The sequence below is a fragment of the Sphaerodactylus townsendi genome, linkage group LG04 (genome assembly GCF_021028975.2).
Source record: "Sphaerodactylus townsendi isolate TG3544 linkage group LG04, MPM_Stown_v2.3, whole genome shotgun sequence".
Lineage (NCBI taxonomy): Eukaryota > Metazoa > Chordata > Lepidosauria > Squamata > Sphaerodactylidae > Sphaerodactylus > Sphaerodactylus townsendi.
This window is the reverse complement of record NC_059428.1, coordinates 93503119-93530736: the sequence shown is the minus strand read 5'-3', so window position 1 is coordinate 93530736 and position 27618 is coordinate 93503119. Positions and strand designations below refer to the sequence as shown.

General features: G+C 42.0%; 1 protein-coding gene across 3 annotated transcripts; it reads left to right on the top strand.

Moving 5' to 3' along the window:
* The first annotated feature begins 53 nt into the window (after window positions 1-53).
* On the top strand, window positions 54-26469 carry CHST7 (carbohydrate sulfotransferase 7). 3 transcript variants are annotated; one of them, XR_007244209.1, is made up of 3 exons: window positions 54-1704; window positions 23993-24391; window positions 24532-26469. XR_007244209.1 is itself a non-coding variant. In XM_048492776.1 (2 exons), the coding sequence occupies exons 1-2, from the start codon at window positions 210-212 to the stop codon at window positions 23995-23997; spliced, it is 1500 nt and encodes a 499-aa protein (XP_048348733.1). In that variant the 5' UTR covers window positions 54-209; the 3' UTR covers window positions 23998-26469. The 3 variants fall into 3 exon arrangements, 1 of the variants encoding a protein (XP_048348733.1); XM_048492776.1 differs by having other exon boundaries at window positions 23993-26469; XR_007244210.1 differs by lacking the exon at window positions 54-1704 and adding an exon at window positions 17609-17840 and having other exon boundaries at window positions 23993-26469.
* Window positions 26470-27618: the final 1149 nt, after the last annotated feature.

Genomic DNA, 27618 nt, shown 5'->3' with positions numbered 1-27618 from the left:
CTCCTTCTACCGCCGGCATGTGGGCGTGTTTCTAGGCCGGGGAAGGCGGTGGGTACAGCCGCCGCCGCCAGCTCCTCTTTCGCTTCCCTCCCTGCCTTCCTCTCAAGTTTGTGCCTGGTTTCAAAAACCAGCCACGCGCCTGCCCGGAGGAGTCCCGCTTCAGCCCCCTTGGCGGGAGGCCGCCCGCGAGCTTCTCCGGGGCGCAAGCGATGAAGAGCCGGCGGCGGTGGCGGTGGCGCGGGCAGCACCGGCGCTGCGCCCTGGGCTTGGCGCTCTACACGCTGCTGCTGCTGCTGGTGGTCTCCTACATGCTGGACTACGGAGCCAGGAGGGGGCGCGCGGGCGAGGAGGAGTCGCCGCCGCCGCCGCCCCGGCGCTGCCCCAGCCTCCAGGAGGCGCTCGGCGAGTGGAGCTGGGACGAGGAGCAGCCGCCTGCAGGGGAAGGCTCCCAGGGCGCGGCTGGGCCCGGGGGGAACGGGACGGGGAGCCAGGAAGCTGCTGCTGCCGTCGCCCCGGGAAGCCGAGCTGGCGGGAAGCGGCACGTCTACTTGCACGCCACTTGGCGCACGGGCTCGTCTTTCGTGGGCGAGCTCTTCAACCAGCACCCGGACGTCTTCTACTTGTACGAGCCCATGTGGCACCTGTGGCAGGCGCTCTACCCGGGCGACGCGCTCAGCCTGCAGGGCGCCCTGCGAGACATGGTGCGCTCGCTCTTCCGCTGCGACTTCTCCGTGCTGCGCCTTTACGCGGCGCCTCCCGCGCCCCGCGACCCGCTCGCGCCCTTCCCGCTCTCCGCCGGGGCCAAGTCGCGAAACCTGAGCACGGCCAGCATCTTCGGCTGGCGGACCAACAAGGTGATCTGCTCGGCCCCGCTATGCCCGGACGCGCCCCGCGCCCGGCAAGAGGTGGGCCTCATCGACGGCGCCGCCTGCGAGCGGAGCTGTCCGCCGCGGGCGCTGCGGGACCTGGAGGCCGAATGCCGCAAGTACCCGGTGGTTGTGATCAAGGACGTGAGGCTGCTGGAGCTGGGCGCGCTGCTGCCTCTGCTGCGGGACCCGGACTTGGACTTGCGGGTGGTCCAGCTCTTCCGCGACCCCCGTGCGGTCCACAATTCCCGCCTCAAGGCCAAGCAGGCGCTGTTGCGGGAGAGCATCCAGGTGCTGCGGAGCAGGAACCGCGCCGAGCCCCGGGGACTCCCCCGACCGCAGCTCCTGCCGCCCCTGGCAGCCGGCGGCGGCGGCGGCATCCGAGCTCACCAGCAGCACCGAGCCGAGTTCTTCCTGGGCGGCGCGCTGGAGGTCATCTGCCAGGCCTGGCTGCGCGACCTGCTCTTCTCCCGCCGCGCCCCGGCCTGGCTGCGCGCCCGCTACACCCAGTTGCGCTACGAGGACCTGGTGCGGGAGCCGCGCGCCCAGCTGCGCCGCCTGTTGCGCTTCGCCGACCTGGCGGCGCCGCCCGCGCTGGAGAGCTTCGTGCTCAACATGACCCGCGGCGCCGCCTATTCCTCCGAGCGGCCCTTCCTCATCTCCGCCCGCGACGCGCGGGAAGCCATCCACGCCTGGCGGGAGCGCCTGAGCCGCGAGCAGGTCCGCCAGGTGGAGGACGCCTGCGGAGAGGCCATGACCCTCCTCGCCTACCCGCTCGACGGCGCCGACCGGCGGCAGGAGGACGCCAGGGGGCGCCCGAGTGCTCCTCCTCACCCAGGTAGCGGCCCTCTGGTTCTCCAAGGCAAAAATCTCAGCTGTGTCTAATGGCTCTCTTTCCCCCCCTTCCTTTTTGACAACCAGAAATTCAGCAAGGGGAGTCTGCCCTAAGACTGCTAGGCTGTGTCTGCGTATTTGTGCTTAGCTTTCCCTTGGTAAAGTAGGAACAGGCCCCCCTCCATGCTTCCTCCTTTATTCAAGAACTGCCAGGAAGATGAGTAACATGAATCCAGCTGCTGCTGGAAAAAGATGCTTTTCTCCCACATCAGGTCTCTGTAATAATGATGTGCAACCTGGATCTTATTCATGTATACTTCTGAGAAAGCTCCATAGGGCTCCTCAGTAGACACCACTTGTGGCCTTAATGTCTGAAATCAGTGATGCCAGATCAAGTTTGTCTTCAGCTTGATATGATGCCCACTGACCCACTTGCCTATCATAGCTGCCTTCTTTTTGGCAAGTTGGATGTCTGACTTGTTCTCTCTATCAGCAGCTCAGCTATATTTGTACCAGAAGTTAAGCCCTTTGAATTTGTTTCAAGCATGTTTCAGGCTGTAAGAATAGGGTGATGTCTGTGAAACAAGTCACATCACCTACTTGGCTACTTTCGGTCCTCAGCTGAGCAGTGACTTGCATTAGCTGTTCATCACTGGGGTAAGGAGGGCTGTTTGTGGCTTGCTGTTTCACACACTGTTATTTTTGATGTACATGGATTTAATTAATAGTGTAATGCGTGAAGGCCACAAATTGCCTGTGTACGCATATATACAAGTACATTTTTGAAGGTCCATGGTTAACTACTGTTTGTTACTGTACATGATAGTTAGTTGATAGTTTGCTGTTGCATAATCTATCAAATAGCAGTAGCGAGTGCTGAATGTGTGATAAACACATTTATCACTGTTTATCACATTATATACAACCAATTTAAGTCTATAGTGCTATGTGTGTTTTTGAAGGAATTGCAGTGAGTTCAGTGGGACTTTTCTGCAGAGCTGTTTGAACCTGAGTTTGACAGGAAAACAATGTATTTCTTTCAACCCACTAGTTGTGGGAGAGGTTAGACATATTTTATAGAAAAGGGATCCAGTTTCAAAACAGGAAACTCTCATGCTGCCTGAAACTACTCCAAAACTACCAGGAAGTGATACAGGTTCTGATGGATATTTATAACCTGCTTTTCTCTCTAATGAGGACCAAAGTGGCTTGCAACATGATTCCTCCTTTATGTTACTTCACAGCAACCACCCTATGACGTAAATTAGGCTGAGAGAAAGTGACTGGCCCGTGGTCACCCAACAAGCTTCACTGACAGACTGAGCATTTGAAACGAAGTTTCTCAAATCCTATTCTGACACTTTAATCACTATACCATTCTAACTCTCTAAAGGGACACAGTCTTTGCAGGATTAATTATCTGAGAACCTATAAACTGAACAAAATTCAAAGCTTAGTCCAGAAAAGGTTGATGAGCTGTTGGTCAATGACAGTGTCATTGTTGATGAGCTGTTGGTCAATGACAGTGTCATTCAAGGACCTGAGTAGTCAACCTGTCCTGGAGGGGAGGGACTACATTCCCTCTGTGTTCATAACTTGTAGATGCTTCTGGAGTCTAAGGTCTCCTCTGGGGCACATGGTGCATTTTATCAGCTTCATCTGAGTGACCACTTACAGGCCGTTCCTTGAAAAGTATGATGTGTCCATGGTGATCTATACTCTGGTTGCTTTAAAATTAGATTTTTTTTACTGTGCTTTACATGAAGTTGACTTAAAAGACTGTCCCAAAACTTCCCCATTGATCCAAAATATGGCAGCCAGGTTATTGCTGGAGACTGGGTATAGAGATTGTACTGCTCCTGTGCTAAAAGATCTATACCAGCTGCTTACTTTTTGCTGGACAATTTGTAATGCTGGTTCTTCCATTCGGTCATTGGCTTGGGAGTGGTGAACCACCTCTTCCCACACTGGATAGTAAACCAGTTAGCAAGATTTTCTTCCCAAGCCCTGTTCTCTGGGTCATTGCTTGCCGTGATGACAGGGAGTGGGGGCAACTAGAAACAGGCCTTTTTCAGTGGCAGACTTCGCCTTTGGAATTCCCTTCTCCCTGAAATTTGCTAGCACATACCGTGTTTTATTTTAGGCATTAGATAAAAACTTTATATTATCTAGCTTTCAACTGAAGGTTTTAATCTATTTAAAGATATTTTTTCTGTTCTGCTTTTAGTCTGAAGGCTGTTTTCTGACTACCATATTAAGTTGCTGCATGTTTTATTAGTAGGAATTCTTTTGTTGTTTTAATGCATTTGTTCCTACGTTTTGTGCCACTTCAAGCAAGCACTACCTGAAGAGGTGGTATATACATTTTTTTGCATAGATAGGGAATACTGAGTCCATACTTTAAAGTCAGCAGAAAAGTACAGTAAATACTAGGACCTTAGCTCTGCAAACTGATTTGTGTTGCAAAACAACCTGGAGTGGTGGATCTCACATAATGAGATGTGAGATAAAGTATTTGCTAATTTTGTCTTGATTATAATTTCTGATAATTTGTTGGAACAGCTGTCAAGCCTGCAATTTCCTGGTTCCCTTCTGGGCCTATTTTTCAAACTCACCATAACCTTTTGCTACTGTTTTTATTTTTTTATTTATTTATATTTTAGGCTTTTATACCGCCCCATCCCCGGTGGGCTCTGGGCAGCCTTCTAGCATAGTGGGTGATTTTAGTGATAAGTTACACATGATTTAGCAGATCAACCATCTCCTATTTGAATTCCCTAAGAACTCTCAGGTGTCTGTCACCAGGACCTAATTTACTGGTTTTTATTTTCTCCAGTAGTCTAGAACTTCATTTCTTATCACCTCAATTTGACTTAGTTCTTCAGACTCCCTGAAAATAGTGGCTACTGCGTGGGTATATGCCCTATACTTTGCATAGTGAACACAGATGCAAAGAATTCGTTTAGCTTCTCTGCCATCTCCCCATCTTCCTTTAACAACCCTTTTATTCCCTGGTCATTCAAAGGCTCAGCTGCTTATGTGACTGGTTTCCTTCTCTGGATATTTTTAAAGAAATGCTTATTGATACTAAGAAATCCTGTATTGATGCTTTTCTCAAGCCACACTTCAACTTCTTTTTTTGCATGTCTAATTATCAGCTTACACTTCTTTTTGACAGATGCTGTGGTCCCTTATGTTCATTTCTGTTGACACATGATGGTATATATCACATTACATAATCTGTTTGTATTGTAATTTGAAATGTGAGCAAGGTGTCAAAAAGCTTCCCTTGTGTTTGTGTAGAGAATGTTTAAAGAGGTTTAAAGTTAATTCCAAATGGCTATCTGTGTTATATCCCAATCCAGATGGAGAAGCTGAACAGCCCCTGGAGTTGATGCAGACTCATGTCAACATGTTTGCTCTCCTGACCAGTGTAAGTGGAACTTACACCACCAGGGAGGGCAAATAGGGAAGTGGTGAGACTGCAGAGCTATACTGAGCTCTGTGGCACCCAACCGGCTTCCAGCTACCACTTCCAGAGTTGCATCAGCCTCACGTGGAGGCTGATGTAATTGGAGTCATTCTGGGTGTCTTCTCAGAGGTGGAGCCAACATTAGAAGAGTTTGGATTTATACCCCACCTTTCTCTCCTGTAAGGAGACTAAAGGTGGCTTACAAACTCCTTTCCCTTCCTCTCCCCACAACAGACACCTTGTGAGGTAGGTGGGGCTGAGAGAGTTCCGAAGAACTGTGACTGGCCCAAGGTCACCCAGCAGGAATGTAGGAGTGCAGCAACACATCTGGTTATAAGCCTCTGCCACTCAGGTGGAAGAGTGGGGAATCAAATGTGGTTCTCCAGATTAGAATTCACCTGCTATTAACCACTACACCATCATTAGTCACTCCCACTGGACTTTGACCCTGGGAATCTCAGTGGCAGGGAAGACAGACTTATGCCAGCCTTTTGGCTGGCATATCTCCATTTTCCCTTATGAAGGGCTTTCAGGTGGCCTGGGATTCTCCTGCTTTTCCTGCCTCCCCAAGCTGCCTGCAAGCTCTCTGGAGATTGGTGGGGCAGCACGGCAGCAGCATTGTCCCTGACCACCTCCAGGAACTGGACTGGGCTGCAAATCTGTAGTGGCAACATAAAATAGGAGTCTAGTGGCACCCTGAAGAAGGACAACATTTTTTCCATCATAAGATTTTCACAGGCTCATTCCGCACATGCAGAATAATGCACTTTCAAACTGCTTTCCATGCTCTTTGAAGCTGTGCTGAATAGCAAAATCCACTTTCAAACAGTTGTGAAAGTGGTTTGAAAACACATTATTTTGCGTGTGAGGAAGGGGCCTTAGTCAGAGCTCCAGTGGTGTAGCTAGGGAAAATGGAGCCCAGGACAAAATCTGAGTTTTGCGCCCCCCCCCCCCAATATGGGCAGCGTCCCTCCCCCACCACGACCAAACAACATTTTTTTGCACCAGGTTACCTCAAAGTCACCATCACATTATAGAACATGCTCCAACACACAAATCTGAACACACCCAGGGCTCCCTAGTTTAAACAACATCGAAAGTGATTCTATTTTTTGAAGGGTGGGAAATCTACCCTGAAACAGCATCACTTTTAATGTTGTTTAAACTAGAGAGCCCAGATTCTCCTTTTAAATCCACCTTGAAGAGAGACTCTGGGCTCTCTAGTTTAAACAACATTGAAAGTGATGCTGTTTCAGGGTAGATTTCCCAGCCATCCACCCCAAACAGCATCATTGTCAATGTTGGTTGTTGTGGGTTTTCTGGGCTGCGTGGCTGTGGTCTGGTAGATCTTGTTCCTAATGTTTCACCTGCATCTGTGGCTGGTATCTTCAGAAGTGTATCACAGAGAGAAGTCTGTTATACACTGTGTCCAGACTTCTCTTATAACAGAATTCTCTCTGTGATACACCTCTGAAGATGCCAGCCACAGATGCAGGTGAAACGTTAGGAACAAGATCTACCAGATCACGGCCACACAGCCTGTAAAACTCACAACAACCAGTTGAATCTGGTTGTGAAAGCCTTCAACAATACTTTCAATGTTTTTTTTTAATCTAGGGAGCCCAGATTCTCCCTTTAAATCCACTCCAAAGGTGGTGGATTTAAAGAGAGAACCCAGGGAAAATTTGAGGGTGTCTGTCAGGAGAGCAATGTTTAAGCTAACATTACCAAAATTTTAGGCTATCTTTAGGAGACTATCCTGATTATACCACTCAGGTTTAGTGAAGTTTGGTTCAGGGGGTCCAAAGTTATGGACCTTCAAAAGGGTAGCCCCATCTACCATTAGCTCCCATTGGAAACAATGGGGGATCCATTTTGGGGGTCCATAACTTTGGACCCCCTGAACCAAACTTCACCAAACTTGGCTGGTATCATCAGAAGAGTCACCTGGCGATAGCCTGAAATTTTGGTGCCACTAGCCTAAAAACCGCGCCCCCTGCAGGCCAAAACTGAAAAAACAATAAAAATACAGAAAGCCACAAATGAAACTGCGCCCACCGCAAGATGGCGCCCGGGGCACTTGTCCCGGATGTTCCCATGGTAGCTACGCCTGTGCAGAGCTCCTCTCAAATGCATTGAAGCATACATCCATTAGCTTGACGAATTTATTGTCACAACAGAATAAAATATGCAAGGGAGGAGAGAGATGTTATGAGAGGCTGATTTAAAACAAGATTCAATAAAAGGAGGGATGAGTTCACTCAGTGTTGGGGGAGGACAGTGCCCAACTGCTGTTAGTTAGTCAAAGTCGACTTAAATGTAAGCTAAGCAGGAAATAGAGATATAGCTGAACTAATTGATATTCATAACACATAGAATATGCAAGATACTAGCACCTGAAGTGAGTGAGGAGACCCAGGTCTCAGTTAAGATGTGTGGGGAGTAGCTCTGAACTTATGAAATAATTCTAATTCAACAATTTTGCACTGGATTCTCCCTTTGAAGTTCCTTTGCTGGAAAACAGTAAGTTTTACAACAGCAACAGGCTTCCCTAGAAGCGGTTTCTAAATAATGTAATTTTTAAATGTCAGATTTATGTTAATTTATTATTTTGTGTAAGGACTGACCTATTTGTCCAATGCTGAGAGTCTAATTTCATTGTTGACATATGATGGCATATATTATAAGGGAGAATGAGACAGAGATGGTGTAGCTAGTGTTACTAAACTTGGGCAGCCCAATCCAGATACCCTAATGGCAGGATGGGGCACTGCCCTTCCACCTTCAGGAGGGCTTCTTGGTGGCACAGGGAGGTAAAAAACAGACAAACAAAAAAGACTTCCCACAACTGAAAAGCCCTCCTTTGGATTCTATGGACTTTTGCCACCCAGAAGTCCAAGTGCCTGGCACCGATGTTCCAGCAGGCAAAGGCTGAGTAGAAGCTGACTAATGTTGGTCCCACCCTCGACCATGCCTCTGGGATGCCCTTACTACACTAGCGACAGTGCAGGAGTGCTGACATTGCACTCTGAGCTGTGTTTGGCAGCCATGGATGGCTGTGGCACCTGCTTCCTAGCCAATTTGCCCCTCTGCTGAAGTAAGTGCCCCGGAGAGGGCAAATCTACTGGTGCAGCCCTTCACCACCTCCATAGGCAGACACGCCACCCCCCCCCCCCGCCCCCCGGCCAGTTGGGCCACTAGTAGCGTTCCAATAATTTCTTTCAAGTTTGATTTCTTAGAAAAACAAACACTTAGAAGGAATCCTTCTTAGCTCCTAACAAACCTGTAAACACCATTGATAAATAGATATACTTTGAAATTTTAAGTGGTTTAAAGCATCAGAACCTATGGTACAAAATAAGGCTGTTTCCCTGGACGAGGAAAGGCTTTAGGGAGATCTGAGTAGTGTAGCTCAAGGGAGTTTTCTTCCTCAGCTTCCTACCTCATGCACATATTTGCATCCTTTTGACGGTTAAACTCTGGCAAGCATACAAACAAATCCATGTGTTTCCTGCCAAATTAACCTTGTCAAGCTTGGTCAAAAGCTTTTTTCCAGTACAACAAATATAATATTTTATGTAACCTTCTTGTTCGCTCTTATATTTTAAGTACAAAGGAATTGGGGGTGTTTTTTAAAACATGGTAACATTTCAGTAAAGTTACAGGATGTTCAAGATTACATTCCCATTTGGTATAGATCCCACTTTGATATAGAAATTAAACTGTGAACTTCAAATAGCAGATTATCCTGGATCAAGAATGAACCTATATGTTAATATTGCACAGAAGAAAGACATTTGATACACATTTATTACAACCACCATATAAGGAAATGTTGGACCTTCAGTTTACGTTTTGACCATTATACTGAGTTGTACTGTTCCACAGACAATGTCAGTTAATCTAGTGATGGTCTAATAGCAGACTCCTATACATGCTTATTCAAAAGGCTGTAGCCATATGCATCATTTCTTGGGAATAAATTGCTTTTACAGTAGGAGTGAACCCTATTCTACCATAAAGGCTTATTTCTGAGCAACCATATTCATGTTTTTAATGGGGTTTGTTTGAAGTTAGTTGTTCAGTGTTTAGTTTAGTCAGAATCGGCAGCAGATCTGTTTTTGTTTTTAAATTTAAGCTACTTTTAATAAAAGGAGTTTCAAAAACTACAGGTGGTCTGTAGCAGGGATGTAGACTTCTCTATATCCAACAGGGGACATGAAACTGAATCTGGTTCAAGTCCAAACTTAGTTATCTATATGAATTATTTCAATATGACAGTATTATTCCAATAGAATGAAAGGAGATTGCATTCAGATAGGATGGACAAAAGGGCTGGAAGGGTGGAAACGTTCCCCATGTCTGGGGCAGGGTTAGTAGAGATTGGGGCTAGGTGGCTGGCCCTGCACTCAAACTCTACAAGGACTATGGAGTGGGGCCAGCCAGATGAGCCCCAGGCACTGTTTTAGTAAGTTATGCCCCTGTTAGTATTCTACCTGAGAAAGCAAACTATAATTCTCTTGATCCATTCCTGACATCAGATAATTTCACAGGGTAGCTGTGTTAGGCTGCAGTAGCTAGACCCAAGAGTCCAATAGCACCTTGGAGATGAGCAAGTTTTGGAGGAATATAAGGTTTTGACAGTTAATGCTTTGTTGGGTACCAATGAAGGGAGCTTTGACTCTCAAAAGCTCATACCTCCAAAATCTTGTTGCAGGGAATCTACTTCAGTTCAGTCACTGAGGCCTACTGATGGCTTGATGAATTGATCTTCCCCTTCACTCTTACATTCTCTCTCTCTCTCTCTCTCTCTCTCTCTCTCTCTCTCAGATCTTGTTTCTTCACAGACAGAATTATCACTTGGAGGTCCCCTCCCCCACTTATCTTTTCAAAAACAAGCAAAACTGGTGCTATTCCTCTTAGGAACTTATTCAGTTGCTTTAAAGACAAACAGGACTGATTGTATTTGAGAACCTGACAGTCCAAGGAGATTCCCATTGCCCCTGCTGGGAAATCCAGGGAGAAGCTTGAGTCTCACAGCCTCCGTTAGTTTACAACAGGGGTCTTCAAACTATGGCCCTCCAGATGTTCATGGACTACAGTTCCCATCAGCCCCTGCCATCATGGCCAAGTGGTAGGACTCATGGTAATTGTAGTCTATGAACATCTGGAGGGCCATAGTTTGAAGACTCCTGTTTTACAACCTGGTCAACAGAATTTTTGAAAAGGTTCCCCTTTTCTCTCCTTCAAGAGTAAATGTGTCTTTTAAGATGGTGCCTAGGACACATACATGCCTCATATGAGACTCCAGTCTTGTGCACTAAGCCCTACTGACCATAGAGACTTATTTCTGAGCAATGAAATATAATATTGTGGTGTGTGATTATTTTAATTAGTTGCTATCTTTAATTGCTATACATTCTTGTCGTCTTCTTCACACAACCATGGTATCAGAAGCACATATTAATTGAATGAATATAGTTCTATTTTTCCAGTTCTGTTTTTGCAAGGAGTGTGCCTATGAGTTATGAAGAGAATACTGAGGTAACTAATTTTCTGCTTCTTCTGAGTTGCTATAACTTGTTTAAAAGCTGTGTCTGTTCTCACTTGTAGAGGTATGAGTTGCAAACAGTAATAGAATTCTTTTCTTGAGGTTAGTCTTTCTACACACATGTGCAAAAAGATACTTCAAAGCATTTTAGCCTACTTCCTTTTATTGCTTTAACCATTTCCTGCCACAGAGATACATTTTCTGAAAACACTGATGGATAAATGAGGCCATTTCAGTGACTCACGTTTTGCTGTGGAAGAACAGAGGGGACAACTATTTCTGAATTGGTAGTCAAACAAAATGTTGGCATTGGTAGAGTGGGACAAAATTGTAAAGGCTTGAGAGTTTCCTGGCACAGAGAAACATTTTTAACTTTTATTTAATAGCTTAACTATATTTTGAATTCATATCTTTCAGTGTATTCTATGTAATTCAAGTACATTTTAAAATTGTAATTAGTATCTGGAACAATTTGATATTCTTTTAATGGCCACAAAAAAACCCTCCAGAAGCAGGATTAAAAGTGAGAAGCTGGTTTTTAAGATGGCAATTATATAAAGCATAATAAGAAGCTTTTGAGAACGCCGTTGAGAATTACGGCAAGTAGCTGAAAGGACTCTAAAGATTTGTTTGAAACAGTGCATGGACTGGATCCATACTAAACTGACAATTGTCACCAGTTCCTTCTTGCTGCTGTACACATGCCTCATGTTGTTCTTCAGGGTCTCTCAACCAAGGAGCAGCAGTTCATGGAGATCAACAGGCTGTAGTGGAAGGGGTGGGGGACAAGAAAAGTTCTGTTCCGCTGATGAAAAATTTAGTCTGGCTCCAGCCCAATAAACTGTAAAACACTCAAGTGACAATTTTTGCATTCTATGGAAGAAGTTTTTAAAATTTTCACTGCTCAGTACAAGATAACCTTCTGTTGGAAACGGGTAAGTTTAAAAAAGCGGAAAAAAATATTGAATGCACCGTCCTTATGTTGAGAAGCTCAGATTCTTCAGGAATTCACTGCTGCTGGCAGATGAAATCCTCCCCACTTTTCCACACAAGGGCGTTGTGCCATCAGGAACGCCTTGGTTTGTTGTCAATGTGTCCTTTTTGTTTGATGAGCCAACTCCTACATGAAAAAAACAAACAATCCAGAACAGTGGTCCCATGCCAAAAGACTCTTGGGTAGAGGCCTACTGTGATGTAAAGTACTAAGAATACATTTTATTTTGAAACTCTTAACAACACCAGGGTTTCAGCAGAAGCAGTTCCTCCTTCAATGGAGAACTGTGGGAAACAGAGAGTTTTGAGAACAGCTTCAGAGAAATGTCATAAAATCCCACCCAGGGGCATTCCCAACAGAGCATACGGGTAATGGTTGAGACGAAGCTATTGCACCACAAACTGGGATTCAGTGCTCCAGCATCAGAATCCTAAAATCACAGATCAGTGCTAAAAATAGGACATACTTAGCTGCTTAGCTCGAGATTTGGATCCATTTGTTTCCATTGCCTCAGATGTCATAAAGGAATTATCATACCAAGATTTTTTTTAAAAAAAAAACCATTATGAAAACACCAGAAATAAAATACAATGAAGTATGAATCATCTTTGAGCATGCAGATGTGGGAAGTTCTGTTTTTCAGAATTATAACAGCAGTGTACATTAGTAAAATGTTGCTTTTAATTTTTATTGCACAAACGTACTCTGAGTACATTTGGAAGATCTTATGTTTGTGTTTATTCATGAGACAGCCTGCATCAGTGAAGGCTTAGAAACATATGCATAACCTCATGTAGTGAGAATTTCTTGACAATTACTTGACAATTATTTTCATTAAATTAATGAAAATAATTGTCAAGTAATTGTCAAGAAATTCATTTTCATTAAATTAATGAAAATACTGAATCAGATCTACATGGCACTTTTAGAAATAAAAAAGTTAGACAGGCCACCGAAAGTGTGGCAGGGGAGAAAGACCATTGTTTTAACCTAACATTTGATTTGTTGGTACATATGACAGTAATATCCATTGTGAAACCAGGAGAAAGTTAGGCTCTGTGGTTGATAGATGTGCCATGTACTGTCTGTCTGTCTGTCTGTCTGTCTATTTTAGGTTGTTTATAGACCACAATATCTTATTATTTTTCTCAACAGAAGGTTATCTTGTACTGAGCAGTGACAATTTTTCTCCGTTTTAATGGTAATGAAAAACCAATAAAACCATATAACTGTGTGGTTTTGTTCTGCAACCCAACAAGATCGACACAGACTTCAGAGAATAATCAGAACTGCAGAAAAAACAATTGCTGCTAACCTGCCTTCCATTGAGGACCTGTATACTGCACGGGTCAAAAAAAGGGCTGTGAAAATATTTACTGACCCCTCGCATCCTGGACATAAACTGTTTCAACTCTTACCCTCTAAACGTCGCTACAGAGCACTGCACACCAAGACAACTAGACATAAGAACAGTTTTTTCCCGAATGCCATCACTCTGTTAAACAAATAATTCCCTCGATAATGTTAAACTATTTATTATATACTTATTATATAATTACTGCACTACTTTTTTCATCATTCCTATTACCCATCTCCTCCCACTTATGACTGTATGACTATAGCCTGTGCTGACATTTTATTTTATTTTATGATTTTACATTTTATGTTTTCATTACTACTGATTGTTTCCTGATTGCTTACTAGACCTATATGACAATCATTAAGTGCTGTACCTTATGATTAAGTGCTGTACCTTATGATTCTTGACAAATGTATTTTTTTTTATGTACACTGAGAGCATATGCACCGGAGACAAATTCCTTGTGTGTCCAATCACACTTGGCCAATAAAGATTCTATTCTATTCTATTCCATTTGCCTAAAATCAGAAGGAACTCCATCAGGTTTTAGGCTCAGCAGGGTAAGCAACAAGAGATTTTGTATAAGAGTTTCTTTGGATCATAATTAAGAATGCAGAAAACTTGATAAAATCATTTACAGGCCATTAAAAACCCAGCTTTTTATTTTAAAATGTATCAATGATTTAGTTAGTGCAAGAATGGATTGTGTTTATTGGAGTAATTTTATACTAGACATCTTGGAACAGGAGCTTCTGAATATCAGCCTAGACCCACAGACATCTCACATGCTACTTCAAACTGTGGCTTCCAAACTTTTTGGGATCACTATCTCCTTGGTTCCATAAACTCATCCCTGGTGGCCCTACTCTAACATTTAAAAAAAACCCCACTGTTCATAATAAGAGTTTGCAAGGCCCATCAAGGAACATAACAAAAAGACTCAAAACTATAACAGTAAATTGCATATTTATTCAAAATCTATGTAAAACTAGTTTCATTTGTTAAGTGAGGTTGATGAACTTGATCCAATGATATTAGCTTTTCAAAGTCTGATAGTTATTTAGCAAGAATCTTAGATACCACAATTAGCAATTTCATCACTGTTCAGTAAATTTTTAATGCAATGAATTGGCTAGATGAAGTCATACCAGTTTCCCAATGTCTGCTTCAAAGTCACTTAGAAGAAGTCTTTAAAGTCACTTAGCAGGAGTTGATTTCTTTGCTACAAGAGAAGTTAGATGATTATGCTAAAACCACATTCCGCCAAATATAACATTGAAAACGCATCAAGGAGTTTCTTAACCAATGTCAGTAGGGCAGGATAGGAATCAAAATTTTTCTTCTTTAAACAAAACTCTTGGCACAATTTCTTAAACTTTGTCTTTGGCTCACTGTCAATTTGTAACTCAATTCATTCTTCCTCAATATCTGAAAATGGATTTATCACTCAATCTGGAATTTCCATTGAAAGAAGATCTTCAAATGGGTCAGACTTCTCTTCACGCAACATATTCAAATGATCACAAAAACCTGCAGATCAGCATCTTGTATCCTGCCTTTCTCTTCTAACTCAGACAGGCTTGGAAACTGGTATAGCTAATGGTGGCCATTAGATCCCCTTTCGTCCTAGTCTGTTACACATTACACGAAGCAGATGCTGAAGGGCCTTTGGAAGTAGAATTCTGTAAAGTGGGTTCTCCTATCGGTAAGGTACAAGCAAGCTGTACCTCTAGTTGCTGATAAAGGCAATCACCCACTCTAGCACACTGATAGGATTGACATGGAGGGAGTGATTGTAGAGTTGGAATAGACCCATATATACCTATGCTGTTGATTCCCCTGCTCCCCAAACTGTCAGAACTCTGGCCAGGCTGGGCATTTCAGTCTAGATAATTGAATGGAAGGGTTTGAGGCCTGACATAGTAATAAGAAGTTGCATCCCACGGCACCGCTTGAGCAAGCAATATAGAAAAAAATTGATACCTTGCTTGACTGCTTACGTGGATCTCCACTGAGGAGATATTTATGTTCAGCCTGAAAGTAATTATACATTTGTACCCTTCCGCACACACAAAATAATGCGTTTTCAAACCACTTTCACAACTGTTTGCAAGTGGATTTTGCTATTCCGCACAGCTTCAAAGAGCACTGAAAGCAGTTTGAAAGTTTATTATTCTGCATGTGCGGAATGAGCCATAGATTGCAGTACTGATTTTACCCATGCTCTGTCTGGCAGATATGTAGCGGCTTGTGCTGTTGCACACATATTCTTCACGGATAAGGAAAAGTACATCAGTGCTCACTGAATTCTGAACTGAGGCAGCAGTCTGTGAATACTTAGAGAATAAGCTTCTGTGAATGTACTAGAATTTACATCTAAATATATTTATACAGGATTGGGCCACATCATGTAACAGCTTCAAAATATGAGGTAGTGTTTTCCTTATTAAATATTATTGGTTGAGGATATTCACTTGCCAAACAGCTGGCCAAATGTTAATTGCTAGATACTTAACTGGAATCATCTGTTAAAAATCTTGATATGATCAGTACATTTATACAGAGCCGTATCTGGGCCAAACTGCGCCCGGTGCACATTCTATATTTCCCCCCCGCTCCCCAGGCGTGCGCCCGGAGCATGGCGCGTACCCCGCCCCTGTATTTATGTATTCGTTTACTTTATTTATTGGCCGCTTTTCTTACTTGGACTCAAGATGGATTACACAGAGTGAGTCAATACAATTGACAGGATGGGACATTCAATAAGCAGTTGTAGCGTTGTAGGATCAACCAGAAATCTAAAAACAGAACTGAAGCAAAGCATAAATATTAACATGACAAATTCAATAATGCAAAATTCTGTAGCAGGATCTTAGTTTCAGCAAGACCACAGTTCCTAATAATTTTTCTAAGTAACTTTGTAAATCATTTAGTACAGTGCAGCTCTGTTGCCTGGACAGAAAAGCCCTCTTGAATTATTCAGTTTTGCATAATTTGCAGAAAGCCAGGAGAGTGGGAGCCTTTTTAACCTCCTCAGGCAAGCTGTTCCACAAGGTGGGGGCCACAACAGAAGAGGCAATTCACAGGCAGTAGTTGATTTTTCCCATTTGCAGGTTGGCATCTGTAAAAGGCCCTGCTCCTATGAGCAAGGCAGTCGTGGTGGAGCATAGGGAGAGAAGTGGTCTCACAGGTATGAAGGTGCAAAGCTATAAAAGGATTGTAAGCAACAGCTGATGGCTTAAATTCAGCCCAGTAACTGATGGTTAGCCAGTGAAGCACTTGTCCATTTGGATAAGGATATACAGAGCTGGGTATCATCCACATATTGGTGACATCCAACCCCAAACTTTATCTGTATGACCTCTTTCATGTGTTGGCCCAACATAATTTGATAGAGGCCCAAGGCAGTCAAAGAGATCATAAAATCCTGGACTGGTCCTGGAGAGTTATTTTCTGCATGGATATTGAAATCCCCCAGAATGATCAGTTAAGGAGCTTCCAGGGCCTCTACTCACTCATGAAGTGTGCCCAATGGGGAACTGGGTAGCTGGTAGACAAGAAGAATGCTGAATCTACCTTTAACCGCTAGCATAAACAGCATGTAGTCAATGCCAGTGATAGCTTGCACTGGAAGTCTGCAGAAATTGAAGAACTTGCAGAGGACAATAGTCATATCTCCTCAGCCAGTTGTACAGGGTTGGTGGATGATGGCAAAACCAGGGTATGTTAGTTGAGACAGACACACCATGTTATTTCCTTTCATCCATGTTTCTGTTTAGCAAGCCAGGTTAATTTCTTCCTCCAGCATTTTATAGCGGAGAGCAGTTTTGTCCATTACTGATCTGGTATTTCACAATATCAGTGTAGACATGGGGGAAAGGGAAGGGCCTTGGTATCAACTCTTGGGATACTACAGTGGTTAGACAGGCAATGAGCTTTGCTTCCCTTACACTTTCTAAGTTAATTTTATTCCTACTTTTTATTTAAAGTGGCAATAAAACATTGCATATATTTGCATTATGTTCTTGTAATGGGAACAGTCTCATCAGAGCGAAACATTTAAGTTCCTTTGGTTTCAATGAAAGAGTATGTTCAGGCAACATACTGGGGGGGTCAGTATTAGGATTGCTAGACCCACCACCTTTCAGGCACTGAACTCATGCATGTATATGCACTATGCTTCCAGGTGCCATTTTGGTTCCCACCTACACCTGTTGCCTATGCATATACATCTCCTGTAAGCTCATGCTTGAATTAATTTAATTGAAATCATTGGTGATAAAAATGCTTAATTGTGGCTGCATTGTGCCCTGTATTTATAGCAAAAGTTATCCCCCCTGCCCCCCTGCAAATAACTGCCAGCCTTGCAACATTGGAAAGATGGGGGATTAGTTAAAGTAGGCCATTTCCTTTGCAGGTTTTAATGTGGTTCACCTTATGCCCCTTGACACTTTTGAAAATCCTTTCCCTTTAAAGGATTTAATTAGGTTAACTGGTCTGGATGGAGAGGAAAAATCTTTATCCCCAAGGAGAGAGAGACTCTAGGAGTAACTCTAATAAGAGATTTAAAAACTGACACATTGGCTGACAAGAGTATATATATAGGTGAAGAACAGTGATGAAGGATTAAATTAATCCTTTTTCTTCCATGCTTGGAATTTGATGAGGGGACAGGCTTTTCTTTGCCTTACTAATTTTGCAGGCATTGGAAGTGAAGTCTGGCTGTTGGACAAGGAGCTGCAGTTGAACCCACAGAAAAAAGGGTAGGCTTTCTGTTCTCCCTTTGAACCCAGAGGAACCCCTGTGGTATGAGCCAGTGCTGGGGGGTTGTGTATGTTGCCTTCTCCAAGGACTAAAATGTCTTTCAAAGGGTCTTACCTGTTTAATTATACAATATCTTCAGTTGAAAGAGCAATGTTTATAAATCCTTTTAAAGGTACCTGTGTTGTGATGGTGATGTGAGAGAAGGAAAGTAACATTCTGTAATGTTTCCTTCTGTGTAACAGGTGGAGGAACTTTGGAAGTTAAGCTTCAACTTATAAAAAGGTTGTTTTTTTCATGGACACATCCTTATAATCTGGTAGAAGTGTGTGATTTCTTGAATGAAGTCAGTGATGGACACTGGCAGTGGCAACAAAGCTGTATGAAAAGAAATGGCCATTGTTATTGAAAATGCTTGGGGTGGGTTGAAGAAACCCATGTTTCTTCCAGTGCAAAGTGATTATTTCCTCGTCTAGTCTTTCTGTATTGAAATCCTTGTGGGACTAGATCCAATAGAGGTGGCCGTGGCTTTAGCTGTCAAGATTTTTGGCAAGTCATAAAAATTTGGTGATGAGGGAGGATTTAGTTCTGAAGGATGGAAAATAGATGGGCAAATCCTGCCTATTACCATCAGGAAGATCCTGTCTAACTTTTATCTTCCTCTGTTGCTCATTTTGGATAATTTCTTAACTGGTTTTATGTGTTTGAAATAAATGTCAAGCTGTGGCCTTAGCTTCACAACAGGTCAGAATGATTAACCTCAAACTATTGGGAGTCTGGCAAGGTATTTAGAGCCAGAGAAGGCAACCTGTCAATCTTGAAGTGTTAAGCTGTGAAGGTGACCTATATTATTACCAAGCAAGACTGTCATTGTATGTTTCCTTTGTCCCTTCAGCTGAAATTAAATAAATCTCGTTACTTCTCTGCACTTTAAAGGAATCAAAAGAATTAGTCAGTTTTACATCTATGAAATTGTCTTCTGCATTTGGTGTTTCCTTATTGGTCAGAGGCCTGAAGCCAGAGATTGGCTGGTTATTTTTAACCGATGTCTAAAAATCAGCCTTCCTCATACTACCCACCATGGCCTTCTTTTGTCTCAAGGCTCTGTGTAAGGATTATTTCATGATTCCCCTACAGCCTCTTAGTTCTCCAGCTTTTTTGGCAATGAATATCTCTGTCCTGAATACAGATCTTAAGAAAAACTTTTGTGTCTCTACCAGCCTTCTTTCTCTGTCTATCTCTCAGCAGTTGTCTCTTAACGGTTGGAAGCTTTTTTGCCCCAGTACTGTAGCTAGGATGTTTGAATACTTTTATGACATCATTTCATCTCAGACAATTGTTGAATCTGGAGTGATACTAATGACAACAGCTTATTTTTCACTTCTTATATAGAAATTATACTGGTATATAATGCTGAACATTTGTGTATCAAACCATAAAATTCTAACTTTGCCATTGAGTTCCCCATTACAGCCTGTCTAAGAAAGCACTTTTCAGCTTAGTTCGTGCTGTGGGTGACCATACAGAATATTAATTGTGTGTCTTTGTTTTGTATTCTAGTGGAGAAACACAAACACATGTGCAGCTCAGTCTTATTGCATGTTTATTCACTTTATTCAGGGAGGCTTAGTCTCAAGAAAATGTGCATAAGATTGCAACTTTAGTCCTGTAGATATGTATTGTTCTGTTTTAAAAGTGCAGATCAACAATGTAAAACGTGTTCTTTCACGTACCTTTATTTTCTTTTTCATTCAGCTACTCTTAAGAAAACAATGTATTTAAAATATCTTTCTGTCACCTTCTCAGGGAGCCTTGCAATAAAAACAAGATATAAGATACAATTACAGTCTGTGAAAATATTAAAATAAGATACCCCATGATCAGTTAAAGCAACACACACCATACCACATCAGATCAGGGGCAAGGGAGTAAATAAAATCACTTAATTTCAACACATGACAAAAACAAAGAAGTCTTCACTTGGCATTTAAAATTCAGGCCAAATGAAATGATAAAGAGAAGGACTTCTACAGAGCAGGTACTACTAAAGGTAGTACTTCAAATAATTGCAGCATTCACTGCAGGGACTTAGAGAAAAAATTTAGCCAGGCAGTTAAACAGGCCTAATTTTTAGATATCTTTACTCAGAAAGGGAGAAGGGTAATGAGAAGCTAGTGAAGTTATTTTTGTGCTGGTGAGATGTGTTCAAATCCAATACCAGATAGCATTATTATAACTGCATTCTGAACCAACTGAACTTTACAAACTGTCTTCAAAGGTGGCTCTGCATAGAAAACACCACTGTAATTAATATGATCAGAGTATGCACAGTTTAATCTCTGTTCTGCTGTTCCAGGAAAGAAATCAAATAAATTGTTTAAGTACAGTACATGGCATAGATTATACCTGCTCCTCCATCTTTACACCTCAATCTAATAGCACTTCCAAACTGCTGTTTCAGGGGGAGCACAACTTCATTGAGGGTGATCCCAGGTTGGCTGCATTATCAACCTCAGTGCTAACGTGACTGAGCTTTAATTTATCAGCTGTCATCCATCCCATTTCTGCTCCAGGCTCTTGTTAAGAATCTATATCACCTCAACTGAAAAGGAAAACTAGAATTTAATGTAGTTTGGATACTGGTGACATCTTGTTACAAACATCTGTACAACCTCTTGAAGGGGTTTTGTGGACATGCTGAACAGCATGAGGGACAAGATGAAATTTTGGAAGACCATCTTGTAGCTGATTTCTACTTCCACTTCCTAGTATTGATAAGCCACATAGGAAGTATAGTGCCTCCAACAACTCTTGCAGACGGTTGGTAACAAAGGATTCCATAGTTGATGGTACTGAAAATTGCCAAAGGGTCCAGGAGAATCAACAGGGTTGCATTTCTGACAGAGTGTCTAACAGTGCAATCCTATGCACTTAGACCGGAGTAGTTCTGTTTAGGTTTGCACTGTCAGCCAGTTTCAGTTCCAAAACTGGATCAGAAGCCAGATAGAAATGGTCCTATAAATCCATCTCATCCAAGCATGCCTGGAATTGAGTCACTACTGTTTGCTGAAGGACTATGTCCAAAGGAAGGGAATTTGTGAATGGCCAGTGCTGGTTATGATTGTTAGGATCTAGTGAAGGAATCTGCAAAAAAATATTTTCATAACCACTTTTTTCAGGATGGTTGACAGAAACTTTTTTCTCAAAGTGGCAACTAATAACACCTGAACCTAACTGGTAACTCCACCAATAAGCTGAAATGAGTCAGGTGGGGTAAATTGGACTTTTCAAAGCAACTTCTGCTTCATTGGATCACAATAACGGAAATCCAAACAAATGTGATGCAACTGCATCGGTGAACTATCTTGTCAACAAATTGCTATGGAACTCCAAGCCCTCTACATTATTCTCTTGGGACCTGAGTGAACAGTAACTTGGAAAACAGAAATGAATCCACTTATTGTAAACTGAGAGATTATATAGGGTATGGCACATTAATGTGAAATGTGAAGTAACTGCTATGAAATTAAATGTTCTTATTAGAATATAATTCAAAGGAGTCGGTCAGGGCTAGGTAGCCCTACGATTGAATCCGCCACATTTGCTGAGTTGCCACATGAAATAATTTTACTGAATGCCATATCTTAAGCATCATCCTTTTAGTATGATTAAATACCTTTGATAATATGAAGTAAAATTCTTTAATCTTTGAGGTTAACATAGCCATCACTTAATTCTTATTTTCACAGTATAGTATATCATGAAACTCAAGTACTAGAAAACTGTGAGTGAAATTAAAAATGTACCTACTTTGATGCTGGTTTCTCAGATAACAAGATAAGCATATTCAGGCTCTCTTTAACCCAGTTTCTGAGAATGTAAAAGGGAGTGAGCGATAGGCAAGGATATGGTTGCTTAAAGGTGTTAACTATTTAACACAGGAGGTGTTTGAATAACAGTAGATGTAAAGACAAAAATAGCACAAACTGCTGAGAAATACTTCTTGATTAAAGATTCTTCAGGTTTTTCCTCCTAGTACAGCCCAGTTAGATTGTACCTGTATAACACCATTAGTAAGAAGTTTATTTTAAGACTGTTATTAACAGGGACTATATACTTCTCTGAGGAGACAATCAACAAATTGGGGGAGGGTTAAAACTAAGGGGCATTTGGGACCTTAGTTTTTTCTCTACGCTTGCAATGACTTTTTATAGATAGTTGGATATAAGTGTTTTATACTTTTCTCATCCTAAAGATAAATCCAAAATGTCTGTGATTGATCATTAAGCAGCTGGCTGGGGGCCATTAAGCACAAGGGTCTCAGTGAATGCATGCCTGAGATTTGTATATTATAAGCAAGTGTCATAAATATATATAAATAAACCTGCCTTTTCTGCAGTGCCATTTTTATATTATGATTTTTTACTTGTGGGTGTGGAATGCAATATATTTAGTGGGTAATAGAACATTAATGGTTAAGAAACAGCTGTAAATAATGATTATCAGGAAAAGTCTTTGCTGTTGAAGCAATTCACTAACTGGGGGAAACTGTTTTCCTTTTTATTCCCTGCCTTTCTGTCCAATGGGGACCTAAAGGTGCTTGTGTTATTCTCTTCTCTGTTATCCTCACAGCAACATTATGTGGTAGGCTAGGCTAAGACTGTGTGACTGGCACAGAGTGGGGATTCAAACCTGGTGTCCTGGAGCCTTCTTCAGCACTTTAAGCATTATACCATGCCGTACAGCCCTTTGTCTGGAGTTAGCTCAAAACTCCTTGGAATCAGCCGCTTGGCTGGGGGCATTTAGATTCTGGCTGCGAATTCATTTTCTCTCGGACTGTAATTCCCTGGTCCACCGTCTGCTCTCTGACACCCATTCCAACCCCTGGTTTTCCATAATTGAAGAAAAAATGGCCTCTATTGGACTGTCAGTGGATTCACTTTGCCCTTTGTCCTATTCAGAATCTTAAAGAAAATTAAAAGGTCAACTATTGGATAGAGAGTTCTCTACCCTAATCACCGCAGCCAAGAAAACGTGCTCCCCCCTGTATTTTTCTCTCCCATTTGAGCACTTGGCACACTACCTGTATTGCTTAATAAACCCTGCTCAAAGGAGAGCCATAATTCTCGCCAGGTTTAATGTTATGCCTTCTGCCTTGTTACACAGCAGATTTAATAAGCAAGAAAAGGCTAAAAGATTGTGCCCATGTAACGATGGCTCAGTTGAATCTCGGCCCACCAATTATTTCACTGTCTCAGATTCAAGGAAATTAGATCCAAGTATGTGAATCTTACTCCTTTACATTTACCAGATCTCCCCGATTTAATTAGATTACACTACTTGTTGGACAATCCTGATCCTTCTCTCTGTATGATAGTGGCAGACTTTCTCCTGGAAATTACTAAACGCCAGTAGATTTCCTTCGACCTAACATTTATTTCCTGTATTGTATATGCTTTTTAAATCCGTTTTTTTATTATTGTTGTACTATTGTCTATGCCAATAAAGGCTTGCTAAAAAAATATACCATGCTGTAGTTTCCCTTGTTGAAAGTGATTTTATTTCATCCAATTTGAGACTGAGATTAATTGAGACCTTCCCCACATGCTTTTATCTTCTGAGATAAAGAGAACAGAGCCTCAACTTTGGACCTTCTTTCCTATAGCTATTTGTTTTGCTAAGCTTTTGACACTGGTAGACAAAGGGGGGGGGGCGCAGAGAGTTTAAACCTCTGTGTTGTCACATGTGTTCCTTAACTCCCCCCCCCCCGCCCCAACATACTGCTATAGAAAAAAATAATGTTTTAAGTGACCTAAGTTTCGTGGAATTTAAGCTTTTACCATGACTGGCAGCCCAATTTGTTGCCTGCAGGTGCTTGAAGTGGGAAATGGAGGCCCAATGTTTGCAAATCCTAGAGCATACCATGATGTCATTTCTAGAAAAGACTGGAAGTGATATCAACATACCAAAGTGCCAGGCTCCACATCCAAAATATTCCCAAGGTATGGTGGTTTTCACCTGACAGCCTGAGTTGAGCCTCTAATGGCCTGTCACCCTGTTGAATTACCTTGTTTCCAAAGAAAATTAATACGGATGAAAGCATCTGAAATCACATTATAATCCAAGCTTTCACTTTTTTTTCTCACCTGCGCAGGCTAACAAACCAGCTGCTGATTTGTAACAGGATACAGACAAGGAAGGATGCATTGCGTACACAGTGGAAATGGCAGTGAATGGCAACTTCCAGTGCAGATTTATTATGTCGGAACAAACACAGACCAACTTCAATGGAGCAGAATATAAAAACTTCAAGTAAAGAAACTGACATAGTGCAATATAAATAACTCCAAGTTGCCAGTATGTTTTCAGTTCTTGGTACTGCTGCTTCCAACAAACTTTATTGGCACTAGCTACCACAGGAAGAGGAATATAAAAGTGTGTGGTTTGTTAATGGACACTTACTATGTTTCACAAACGTTTTAAACGTCCTGTACATTTCATGAAGAACTTCAAACACAATGCCTGTGAGATTCATGAGTCCTTATAAAAGAAGGTACAGTCAATTATTAATCTAAGACAGTAATTTCCCACCTATTCAGACCTATCTTTATCACTAACATAGGACTAGCTTTCAGGTTTTGTACTGTATTTATCCTGTCTTTGTTTCTCTGCATTTATCTTTCTCTTTTTCAGAAACTTAATAATTGGTGATATTGGTATGACCCTCACTTGGAAATCACAATCAACTGAAAAGCTACATTTATTTTAACACAACATAGCAAACACAGATAATTTCATTCCAGAAGTAGTATTTGAAATGCAACTAAATAACCAAAACAGCACTTCTCAACAAATTTATTTACTATCCAAAATAATCTTGAGACCATTTGGAAGCGGAACATAGTAAGTTTATTAGAATATTTGCATTTCTGAAACTAACTGTAATACATTTTCTTCTAAGTGAACTGGTATGATGCCCAGATTTGTAAGAGATCCTTACATTTGTAAGCAAGGCTGTACTAGTTTCTGTAAGCACCAGTTTGCATTCATGAGGGCAAGATATCTTTATTGTGCAGAGTTAATTCATAATGTGTCCACTGTGGGCTCACCCAATGACGTGGTTGGGCTAAACTATGGAAGATTGTCCTCGCTATACTGTTTATGGTGCATGTCTTTCTCTACCCTGACTTTTTCCACGTTGATGCTGTCTGTTTCAAAGCTTCAACACAAAATTTGCAAAGACATGCTTAATGTCAGAAGTTGTCTAGACTGTAACAAATGACATTTCTTGGGAATTTCTGCCTTTGAGGTGTCCAAAATACCTTATTCTTAACATGCTGAAAGAGTTTCTTATACTTATTCAAGAAAACTCAAAGTATACCTTCCTTTGTACAGGAAAAGCAGCACAGGAGTCACAAACTGCATTAGAACTGAAGCCCTAAATAACTTTTAGTCTTGAGTCTTGTGTTTGTTAATATTTCACTACTATTGTGATGCTTATTACTGTGGTGTGGTGACAGTATGAAAGAATTACGCATTTCAACCATGTGAAATTCAAAACAATGGAGCAGGTAACACTTGTATCTTGATGGTCAGTAACTCCAATTTGCTACTTATCTCAGTAAGTATGATATACGATTTTACAGTACAATATAAACAAAGTAATACAAAAAAGGGAAATACTGAACACGCTCCAAATAAGTGTTTTGCCTTCAACAAATCAGGGATATTTTTTACTTTTGTAAAAAAAAAAGCTGAACAATTAGAAGACCATTGGGCTGGAATTAAAGAAAATATCAAGTTATTTCAGTACAATGATGAATTGTTTTGGTCAGACAATTAACTCACAGTAGAACAAAATGTGAAGAACTGAAAATGGCAACTATGTTGAACTCATCTCACCCCCATAATGCAGTGAAAACAGACAGTGTGAAAAGGGCATTTCAGCACCTTTAAGTCCACATCACTGGCTATTAATAGGCAGGCTATTAATATGACATACTGACTATTCAGGTTGAAGAAAGAGATAAAACGAATGGAAACTCAAGATAGGGTGCTGTTTTTTCAGCAGCTCCATATTAGCTTTCAGAGCCAATATGATTCGGAGCGGGAAGACCCAAGTTCAAATCCCTACTCAGCAATGAAGTTTGCTCAGCCTAGAATCCTTCTTTAGGAAGTGATGTGTTCAACTAAGGATGCGCACAGGAAACCCATGCAGTAAATGTATGAAGCGGACAGACCAGGTGTTGACTTTTCAACATTCAGACAGATTAATGCACTTACGGTTTCACAAAGTGCTCTTTGTAATTTTTACATACTTAGAAGCAAACTGTCCTGTGTCTTACATTGGTCTTCAGCTGAATTATTGGTATCTGACAAAAGGAGCTTTGACTCTTGAAACATTTTGCCACACAAGTCTTGTCAGTCTCTTTGGTGCTACTGCATTCAAGTCTTGCTATTCAGCTGAATTATTGTCATTATCCATGATTTTAGGACAGTATTGTGTATGAACACACAAATTGTTTTGAGCACAGAGCAAATTATACTCTATAAAACAGCACTGAGATTGTGTGTCGCAATTTAACTTTATTTTTGAACCATTTTTCATACATATTAAAAACTGAATTCATACTCTCAGTGATCAGTTTTCCTTACGCTGCTACATATATAGCTTCGTTATCACTATGACATTTATCCTAGTTAAATGCAAGGTATGAGGAATAAACTGTTGATTGAAGTTCAGCATATTAGACTGTCAGCCCAAAAGCATGAACCATAACAAATCACTTCATGCTTGTCCTTTGATGCTGTGATCATAAAGATATTTGTACAAGACAGTAGGGTTATCTCTGGCTGTGAAACAGCATCTATCTTACCACAGAGTACACAGAGGAAGAAACATTTTATGTCAGTGGTGGCTAATTTTTACACAAGTATAACACAAAAGGGTAGTAAAGAATTTGATGACATATGCCACTGTCATGTTTTTCTTCTACTAAACTGGGAAGAGAGCAGAAGTACTGCTCTGTGTTGCCACATCTAGGGCTGCTAGCTCTAACTCTGTAAAGGATTCAATGGTGTTGATGAGCGGGTCAGCCGCCTGGCCTTGACTACATTCCACAGCCCGGGCGATGGGCCAGCTTCTCCGGCGGAGACCTTATCTCTGCGAGGGAGATGAGACCTCCGTTCCCATGGGAATCCGGGAGGGGGGATGGGATGGACAGAGTTATAACCTGTGCTTCTGGCGGGAGATCTTATTCCTGCCACTGCGTGTACGTGAGCTTTCTAGGATGTCTGAATAAACGGTCTTTTACACCCAAAAGCCTTTTATTTCTGCTTCTATGGAATTCCTTACATTGTGGCAGGAATCTATCGTTCATCTATCTTCCTAGTGCAGTGGACCTCTGGTGTCTCGGCATGGAGAGGTTGAATGTTCCTGTGGAAGGTTCCGAGCTCTCCCTTCTGGATTTAGAGGAACCGGCGGGAGAGCGGGTCTCGCTGGTGACTCTTTCCCGTCCTCGTATCAGCACGAGTCTTCCCTTACTCCGTTGGAACGAGGGACGAGAAGACGACCATGGGGACTTACATGAGTCGTTTGGGGCGCTGTCTATGGATCGAGCGCCTGTGGATCGGGTATCTACCCGTTTTCGTATGGATTACAAACCTCAGATGCAACCTGTCACGGAGGAGACGGGCCTGACCACCTTTCATGCGGCAACACAGGAGTCCATTGAACGATTCCTGGACTCGTATTTTGGTGATGCTCCCAAAGATCCACCG

Excerpts from the sequence above, each read along its gene's own strand:
- CHST7 (XM_048492776.1), top strand. The coding sequence starts at position 210 with ATGAAGAGCCGGCGGCGGTGGCGGTGGCGCGGGCAGCACCGGCGCTGC.